General features: G+C 41.8%; 1 protein-coding gene across 1 annotated transcript in view; it reads right to left on the bottom strand.

Moving 5' to 3' along the window:
• Positions 1 to 3,487: 3,487 nt before the first annotated feature.
• Positions 3,488 to 9,902, bottom strand: part of POC1B (POC1 centriolar protein B) — a 93,434-nt gene continuing 87,019 nt past the window's right edge. Inside the window, exons 11-12 of the mRNA XM_034987865.1 lie at positions 9,146 to 9,364; positions 3,488 to 5,078 (exon numbers count right to left, since the gene is read on the bottom strand). Of these exons, the coding sequence (XP_034843756.1) occupies positions 4,974 to 5,078; positions 9,146 to 9,364 (324 nt within the window). The 3' untranslated portion in view covers positions 3,488 to 4,973. The remainder of the gene's footprint in view (positions 5,079 to 9,145; positions 9,365 to 9,902) is intronic.

Genomic DNA, 9,902 nt, shown 5'->3' with positions numbered 1-9,902 from the left:
GATATTCCCAATTATTTATGTTTGCATTTCTGCCAATTTTTTCCTCTCATACACTTTTTCCTTTAAAAATTTAGAAATTTTAGATGAGTGAGCTATTTCTCCTACTGCTTTTGTTGTGAAATCTCCTTTATTAGGAGAAGAATCTCAAAGCAGAGGCTTTATTTTTTATTAGGAACATGTTTGATATTTGGGCCCAAAGAAAAGGCAACTTTTGTACTTTGCAAAGAAAAAAAGTAGTTGTGTACACCCTCTCTACCCCCACTAACCTCTGCCTCTTGGCAAGCCACTGACCTATTTTTCCAGGGAACCCAAGCTGCCATTGTGTTATCTGACCGAGAGTCACAGCTGGGGCTTATGGAGGACAACCTGGCAATTACGCTGTGTTTCTAGATTCAACGTACATTCATAAATCCTCTGGGGCATGAAGTCTAAAACCTCGTGACTTGCTAAGGCAAAAACATTGTACGAGCCATAGTGGAATATGAAGCATACAATGTATTGAAGATACAATTCCACTTAAATACCTATTATAGACCCATCCTTACTTATTACTGAATTTACTCATGAGTTGAACATGATTATTTGTCAGTAACCTCCAAGTATTTAAATCATGACTTTCTCTCAGCAGCCAAATATTTCTACCCGGGGCTAGAGGGCTTATCTTTCAATCCTCTTAGATGCGCAGAACTGATCTTGGGAACAACAGACCAAGTTTGCTCCTCATGTGAATGAAATGTTCAGTGAGGCTCTGGACTGCTTTGTCTTTAAAGAAAAGGTAGAAAGCAAATACTGCTTGTTCTCCAAATGTCAAAGGGCACGAAGAGTATGAACTCCCGGGAAGTCTTTGCCTCACTGGCACTTCCTTGGTTCGCATTCCAGGCCCTTCTCCCACTTCTCATTTCTGCTCTGCCTCTACTTAGGGTAATTATGGCATTTGTATGCTCAGGCTGAATTCCTCTGAAGTTGCTCAGAGGCTAGCTTTTGGCCTGAACCTTGAGGTTTTATGTGTATGGAAGGCTAATTTCTTTTACATATTTATTCCTTTAGTTGTACTTTCAATAATAAAAACATTAATTTTGGATGAAATATCATGCTTTCATTCATTAGCACTTAATACCTTGTATCTTTCCCACAGTTACAGTTGAAATCGTATTATTTGGAAATGCAGTCCAGGGAAACAAAATGAGTAATAAATAGCAATAATATCTACCATTTATTGAGCACTTAATTCTGTGACAGCAATTGTGCTAATCCATTCGCAAACATAATTCAAATATTATTTTTTTACCTTTTATAGGTAAAGAAAACTAAGCTTTGTGAGTACCTTTCCTAAAGGTCACACTGCTAGAGAAAAACAAAGCCAGAACGTACACCTGGGTCTTTCTGGCTTCAAAGACTGTGCATGTGGGGTGCCTGGGTGGCTCAGCCAGTTAAGCACCTGCCTTTGGCTCAGGTCATGATTTTAGGGTCCTGGGATCGAGCCCTGTGTCAAGCTCCCTACTCAGCAGGCAGTCTGCTTCTCCCTCTCCTCTGACACCCTGCCTCTCTACCCCTGCTCATGTTCTCTCTCTAATACACAAAATCTTTTTTTTAAAAAGGCGTATCTTTAAAAAAAAAAAAAAAAAAAGGCTGTGCATGTAACTATTGAGCCATACAACAAATAGCAAGTCAGAGCAATGCCCACTCAGCCCCAAATATCAAGCATCTAAATTTTTACGTATGCTATGTCTTCCAGTCCACTCAGCCTAGTTTTAACTGCTTTTAGCTGGAAGTGGATTGAAAAACAAGTTTTTAAAACACTCGAATAAATGAAAATTCTCATTTACTCAGCAAGTATCTGCTGAGTTCCTATGAATGAGGCAATGTGCTTGGTGGGGAAATCTAAAGATACCAGCGTTTGCTTTTTGAGAAGGAGAGCCGCAGCGGCAGGGGCAGAATTGCAATTGTATTGCTGTCTGTGTTGGACCAGAGACTTGCAGGGAACGAATGGAAGTGAATGATTTCATCCCGGGTGGTCAGGGAGGGCACCTTTGAAAAGGCAACCTGTAGGGCGCCTGGCTGGCTCAGTCTGTGGAGCGTGTGACTCTTGATCATGGGGTCATGGGGTCGAGCCCCATGTTGGGTGTGGAGATTGCTTAGGAATACATTTTTTTTTAAAGATTTTATTATTTCTTTGAAAGAGAGAGCGAGCGAGCACACAACCGGGGGGAAGCGGCAGAGGGAGAGGGAGAAGCAGGCTCCCCACTGAGCAGGGAGCCAGACGTGGGATCCCAGGACCCTGGGATCATGACCTGAGCCGAAGGCAGATGTTTAACCGACTGAGCCACCCAGACGCCCCAAGAGTAGACTCTTGTAAAAAAAAAAAAAAAAAAAAGCTGTCTTTGAAAAGGCAACCTGTGAGCAGGGCTGGAATGTTAGGAGGGCTGGGGACAGAGAGTTCCAGTCGGAGGGAATGGCAAGTACAAAAAGCCCTCAGGCGGGAGCTATTTTGCTTCTTCAAAGGAAGGCAAAGAGGCTACTAAGGCCTACGGCCAAAGGGCAATGAGTGAGAGCGACCCAAGGCAGGGGGGAGAGGTCCACCAGGAGGGGGTAGGGGTCCCATTACTACTGTCAAGGCTTGAGCTTTTAGGCTGATGAGTGCGATGGGAGGCCCTGGAAGGGTTGGAGAAGAGCCACCCGTGTAAACTCGCTTTTCAGTGAGCACTCTGGCCTACTATGCCAGGCCAGCAGGCGGGCCAGCAGGGAGGCCAATGTGGTCAGGAAGGGACGATGGCAGCTCGGGCCCGGGCAGGTGACCAAGGTAGTGGAAGTGATCGCGTGTTTCATCCGCTCTGACAAAATCCGCTGGAGGAATGGAATGTGAGGTGTGAGAGAAAGGAGGCGAGCCTAACTCTGAGGTCATCAGCCTGAGCACCTGCCGGGAGACGCAGGAGGGGAGCTGGCGGGTGGCACCGGAGCGGGGAGCTCGGTTTCGGACATATTCAGAGAGGCCTACTAGTCTTCCAGAGTGGAGATGTAGATGAGGCAGTTGAATATGCAGGTTAGGACAGATGAGAGGCTGGAAAGCAGAGGAAGACCAAAGAGAATCCGCGAAAGCTTAAAAAAAGAGGGGGGAGGGGTTATAAAATGACCCTCTTGAAAAAGTTTCAAGGCATTTTAATTTCTATCACCACTGTTTTTAGATCCCTTATAAAGGTTTGTGAGGCCTATAAAAACGTGGCAACACCACGTTGTAAGAAGTGGCTATAGCTCCGTCATGGGTTTCTAGAGTGTGGGCCGTAGGCCGGCAAGCATCTACAGCACCTGCGAGCTTCTTAAGAGATGCAGATGATGGGCCCCGCCCGACCCGGTGATCCTACAAACCGGGTAAGGCCCAGGAAACTTGGACAAATGCCCCAGGAGATTGTTATGCACAATGAAAGGTGACTGAGCTGCATAGGAAGTTTAGTATTTCAAGGTTTTAACCACTTAAAAAGAAAGGAACAACTTTTTTAAAGGTAAAATGTTTTTATTGTTTGAAGCTTAAGAGATGGTAAACAAAAATCAGTATGACATTTCATATCTTAGTCTTTTGAATGAGGTTATAAAAATACAATGCCACTTAGTCTTTACAAAACTTTTGAAAATGTCTACAAGTTCACACTTAGTATAATATAAAAAGGCACTTAAAACACACAATGAGGTGATTTTTAAAAAAAACCACCTTATAGATATGATTGAAATTGCTTGGGAAAAATTTATAAACACAGACTCCTACATAAATAGGACTTGACTTTTTCTTCTTTTTCAAAACATAGATAGCATTTTCCCCATGTTACCTACAGACAGCGTAAATACAGACTGCCCTCACCCACCTCTTGATTTAGGTTAACAGAAAAGCAAGCAAAAATTAATTTGTTTTTCTTCAATTTAATCTCATTTTTTTTTAGATAAAACAAAATTCTAATTTGTAACCAAATCACCCTGAGCATTTTTTGGAATGCCAGGCTCATTTTTATTTCGTTTTAAATCACATTCGTTAAAAAAAAAAATAGGAAGACAATGATGTGAATATTATACATACTTATTACTCAGCCACCCAAATCACCCTAAGCGACAACTTTTCTGCAGCCTGTGGACATACATGTGTGTGTGTATTTGTAAATGTCACTGTTGCGTCATTCAAGCATCAGAGCATACTGAAACCCCACTGGCGCCATCTTTGTACCCTGGGGTCATAGGTCTGGACACAACCCAAATCCTTCCGTGCGCCCATCAACGAGAGCAAAGACGTGCGCTTCATGCGTTTCTAGTTCTTCATTTTCTTTCAGGCTGGGCAAAGGATAAGCCATGTTCACCATAAATGAAGTAAAAACCCACTGCCCTGTGTCATGTATATAAGTGTATTCTTGCTGTGGAAATTCTGTGCTTTGGGAATTTTATAAGATCATCATTTCAGGACATTGTTAAGAAAGAATAAAAAAAATTTTTTTTTTTTTGAGCTGACAGAAACAGGAGTCAGACCACTAATTCATTCTCCGCATACAGGATGCAGTTTTAGAGGTAACTGCATTACTTCACCCCAAGGGTGTTGTTCACGAAGGAAACACATCCATTGCTTTAAGGAATCACCTGAGTGTGATCAGTTGAAATGATTTAACAATGAAATTCGATGTGGTTACTCTCCTGGCAGGATTTGGACTATAAACGAAAACCGGCATTTACAATAATATGGGGGAAAATACAGAGCCACTTGAATACTTACCACTTTATTACTGCAATCATAAATGGTAATGATTTGAATTAGTCCTTGACATTGATTTGTGTGTTTAAATTAGTCATTATGCCTTTTCTGCCTTTTGTTCTGTTGTTCACCCTTTGAAGACATGCCATGATAGTGAGTACATGGGTGTGTTGTGTGAAGCATCTTGTACTACCCTCCTGAGCACATGTACACGTGGCCATTTATCAAGCCTCTGCTCATATTTTTCTATTTAACTTTTCTGCTGGATAACATTGAAAAGCCTTTGCTGATTTTCAAGGCAGTCTTTCAGCTTATCCTCTGTCAAGGTCAGTCTCTGCTCCAAGATTGAAACAGTCTGCAAAAGGAGGACAAAATAATCAATACCTAGTGACCTGGCGGTGAGGACAATGACGGTCATCTCTGCAACGGAGATCCTTTCAGGAACTGGAATGTCCACCCCTTTGCTGGGAAGGGGCTCCTAAATCAGCCCCAGAGTGTGTTCTGCTTCTGGGCCCTTCCACTGGCAAAAAGCATTATGAAGCAATTTGAGGAAAAGATAAAAACCGATGCCTTTGGTGAGAAAAGAGTAAAAGATGAGGCCTCTGTAGACCATTCTTGTCTGGCCTCCTGAAGCACCAAAGCCAGGGCGGAGGCCACAGGTGGCCTGTGTGCAGTCCCGCAGGCTACATGGCGGTGTGGGGGGGAAAGGACGGGGGGGCGGGGCACCGCAAGCCCAGCCCAGGGCCTACTTCTATGTCACCACTCGTCACTCTGTCACGACCAATCCATGATGGATCCTAACTATACCAGCTGGATCCTTCGTTTACTTTAAATTGTTAGAATAACCAGCATCAGTTCTCACACCTTGAAAATGACCGCGTCTCCCAGGGTTGTTAGGAAGACCGAATGAAGTAAGGCACATAAAATGCTTACACGGGTGCCTGGTACATAGGACTTGATGAATCTTAGCTCTTTTAACTCCTGTGGCTAATAAATGAGCAAATGACCTCCCCCCCCCGCCACACACACAAATGGCTACTTCTACATTTGGCAAATCTAATTTGATATTGACTACTTCATCTTCAATCTTTTAGATTTCTTTTAAACTTTTTATTATAAAATAAAATGGATTCAGGAAGCTACACAAAAAAAACGTGTCCCTGAATGAATCCTCATGAGAAAAACACCCTGATAACGAGCACCCAGGTCCAGAACTCTTACTCTGCCAGCCACCCCAGCGTTCTTTCCATGGGCCTCTCAGAATCCCCACTCCTGCCCTCCCCCCGACAACAGCCACTCTCCTGACCATTATAGTCATTGCTTTCTTACATTCTTTATGGTTTTATCGTTCAGGTGTACATTCCTAGACACTGTAATTTTGTCTTACCCATTTTCAAAGTTTGAGATGCCATTTAAAGTTCCTTTGAATCTACAGCTTCTCATCCTCACCCCCCACTTTTTTTTTTTTTTTTTTAAACAATTTGTCTGTTGACAGATTCTGGCCATTTAGAATAGAGTTTATCTGCAGAGCTTCCACCATTCTGAATTTTAAGGATAGTGTGCTAAGGGTGCAGGTCAGTCTGTTCTGTTCTCTATATTTTCTATAAATTGGCAGCTGGATTCAAAGGCTGGATTAGATTCAGATTAGATCTGCAAGACTATGGATCTAATAAGACCTATAGTTAAGACTATAGGTAGTGGTCTATTTCATTAGAAGGCATGTTAATAAGGTTTGATCATTTCTTTTCTCATAATGTTGGACCTGCTCAATGCCTAGATCTATTCATTCTTGAGCATTGTAAATGATATTCTAATTCCATCATTTAAAAAAACTATTCGCTGGGATAATTTATAAATAAGAAACACTTTCCTCATCTACTACTTGGTTATCCAGTGGTAGAGTTCATATAGGAAAGGCAGGATAAATGCTTGATTATTTTAGTCAACAAGTTTTAAGATAATGAACTGATTCCCTATCATCCTCCAAAAGTAAACATTTTAAAAATAACATTATTTAATAGTTTTTGCTTTCATATTCCATACTATAGATTATGGCTAATTAAAAGTGATGCTGATAGGGGTGACTGGGTGGCTCAGTCATTAAGCGTCTGCCTTCAGCTTGGGTCGTGATCCCAGGGCTCCCTGCTCAGTGGGAAGCCTGCTTCTACCTCTCCCACTCCCCCTGCTTGTGTTCCCTCTCTTGCTGTGTCTCGCTCTGTCAAATGAATAAAATCTTTAAAAAAATGATGCTGATAAAATTTTCTACCATTTCTTGAGTACCTATATGGGCCAAGCATTTTGCTATATACTTTACATATATTACCACAATTCCACATGCTAAAGCTGTTGATATGTATATTAGCAACACCTTTAACACTGGTTAATTCCATTTATCAGTGCAGATGAGATATAAACACTGTGAGTGAGTTAGGAGATGCTCAGTCATCTGTAATTAAAGTGAATCAGAACATGTTTATTTTACTTGCTACTTGCCCACAGATTCACTGTTTCTATTTTGCAAGTGTGTTGTGCTTGCTTTAACCTCCTTAACTATAAAAGAAAGCCAGCCTTTCAAAATTAAAAATCATAGAGACATTCCGTAAATCTTAAATGATTCATTTAACCTTGAATCAGGTAAGAAGGAAAGATGGGTCATGAGGCTGAAAGAATAGAGAATGGAAAGATTCCCTTGGGAGAGGCTCTAAGAAGGACCTGACATTGAATATGACAGTGTAGGTGAAGAAGTTGTGGCAATATGGGAAATAAGCCAACCAAAACTAAATCTGGCATGAGGCCGAAAGGGAAGCTGCCTTTAAAGGGAAGAAGTGTATGATAAATACAGAGAAGGTCACCTCCAGTACAATACTGCAAAGTGAAAGTTAGTGATTTTAATAGGATTTTCATTGAGCAAATCTTGTGATGACTCCAAGTACTCACACGGCTCTTTCCCACAATCTGTCAGGACCCCAAATCCACATATATGGCTCTTGCTTCAAAAGGCCCTGAGATGTGATCTACAGGTTTTTAGTATTCATTTAATTAGTGGCTCTAAACCCTAGCTGTGAAACAGAATCGTATGGGGTACTTAAAAAGACAGATGTCAGGGCCTTACCCCAGCCCAGTCGCAATGGATTGTCTGGAGATGAGAACTGGCCGTCTGCATATGTATGCTTTATAACTGCCCAGGTGACTACAATGTACAGCCAGTGTTGAGAACAGAATGAGATGATTTCTATGCAAGAGCTATTTCAACTTGAAATATGTATTCTGGAAAAGTAATTGCCATCTCTCTAGCTCACATGATAGCCTCTCTTTCTGTATAACTTGTAGCAAGGTCTGCTCTGACAAATATTGGCAACCTCATTCTACAGATCAGAGCAACAATAAGACTTCTTCAGAGGAAACACTGAATCAGCAGGGCTGGAGGAGAAACCTTTGATGTATCCATTTCAACACACCACCTCCTTTTTTTTTTTTTTTTTAAAGATTTTATTTATTTATTTGACAGAGAGAGAGAGACAGCTAGTAGGGAACACAAGCAGGGGGAGTGGGAGAGAGAGAAGCAGACTCCTGGCTGAGCAGGGAGCCTGATGCGGGACTAGATCCCAGGACCCTGGGATCATGACCTGAGCTGAAGGCAGACGCTTAACGACTGAGCCACCCAGGCGCCCCAACACACCACCTCCTTTAAATGACACCTCTGTCTTCTGACCAAGAGTTGGAAGACCTTTGGTACATAAAGATCCACAGTATACCTTCTTTGCAAAGGTAAAAAGGCATCAAAGGACGAGGTAATATTCTAAAACAGGTATGCAAAACCCATCCCCTCCAGAAGCACACAGCATCAACGTAATTAGCTTTGGAATGAGGAAAGTTATATCTTGGACAATGAGAAGTTCTTCACAGTGAAGAACTATAAACATTGTCAAAATTTCATTCTAACCAGAAATTGTTAATCATTTCTCTCATGGCCCCAAATATTTCTTTGATAATGTCCTAATCTGAACACAATACATCAAAAATCTTCAGGTAAAACCTTACTGAGCAGAATCATATACATTTATAGCATGGGGCACCACGCTATTCTTCCCGGTCTCCACTGTTCCTTCTGGCCTCCAGATGACAGACAGAGCACAAGGGCAGCTGTGCGTGTGTGTGCGTGCGTGCGTGCGTGTGTGTAAATGCACACATGCATGTGTACACGTGGGCTCTGATCTTACCTCTAAAAGATCTTACTATAGCAGCTCAGCAGAGCATGCCTTGCTATATTGCTTGCCACCTTGAGCTAGCCTTTCTTTTCTTTTTTTTTTTTTTGTTTTGAGCTAGCCTTTCTAGGAAATTTCCCCACGGCTTTGCTAGGTCTGCAACCTGCTGTAACCAGCATTGTTTTGTATAACCTAAGTACAAAGCATGCTAGCCCACCTGGGTCAGAACATTGAGTTGTTCCATAATATGCTCTAAAGCGTCAGTCACAGCGAGTGGTATGCTTCTTTGGCTCTCAGAAGGGAGGTCACTCATGTCTTCTGTCCTCGTTTTCAAGGATGTTGGTGAACATTCCGATGGCAATAAAGAAGGGTTCAAGAAATATCCGCTGATCTCTTCGCTCTTGTCTGCTAAGCTTCTAACAGTGGTGGTATTTGTCTTTGACATCACAGAAAAGAGGAAGAGTTACCTTTTCCAAATCTCAACATGATATACATGTAAGTTTTTAATATTCTCCCTCTAAATACCCAGCTTATGTTTAATTGTTTATCCTCAACTACAGTTTATAAAAATTACAACTGCAGGGAGAAAATAAAGCTAACAACGAATAGATCAAATTCACAATTTTCCTGGATTTTTTACATGAAATACACTTTGTATGTATCTGTCTGCTAGATGAGGTGTTCTACCACTAAAAGGACTGTTTAGATGCAGTCTAATTCTTAAGCAAAAAACAAACACCACATCAAGATGACTATTATTTTTTTAAAAAATGGAAAACAACAAGAGTGGGTGAGGACGTGGAGGAACTGGAGCCCTGATGCGCTGCTGGGGGGCTACCAAATGGTGCAGCTGCTATAGCAAACTCCACAAGAAGTTAAACCCAGAATAAACCATATGACATAGCAATTCCACTCCTAGGTAGATGTCCAAACGAATTTAGAGCAGAGACTTGAACAGATACTTGTACACCGTT

Source organism: Mirounga leonina, unplaced genomic scaffold (assembly GCF_011800145.1).
Source record: "Mirounga leonina isolate KUSES-001 unplaced genomic scaffold, KU_Mleo_1.0 Mir_418, whole genome shotgun sequence".
NCBI lineage: Eukaryota > Metazoa > Chordata > Mammalia > Carnivora > Phocidae > Mirounga > Mirounga leonina.
Note: the sequence above shows the minus strand (reverse complement) of the source record. Positions and strands in the feature narration are given on the sequence as shown.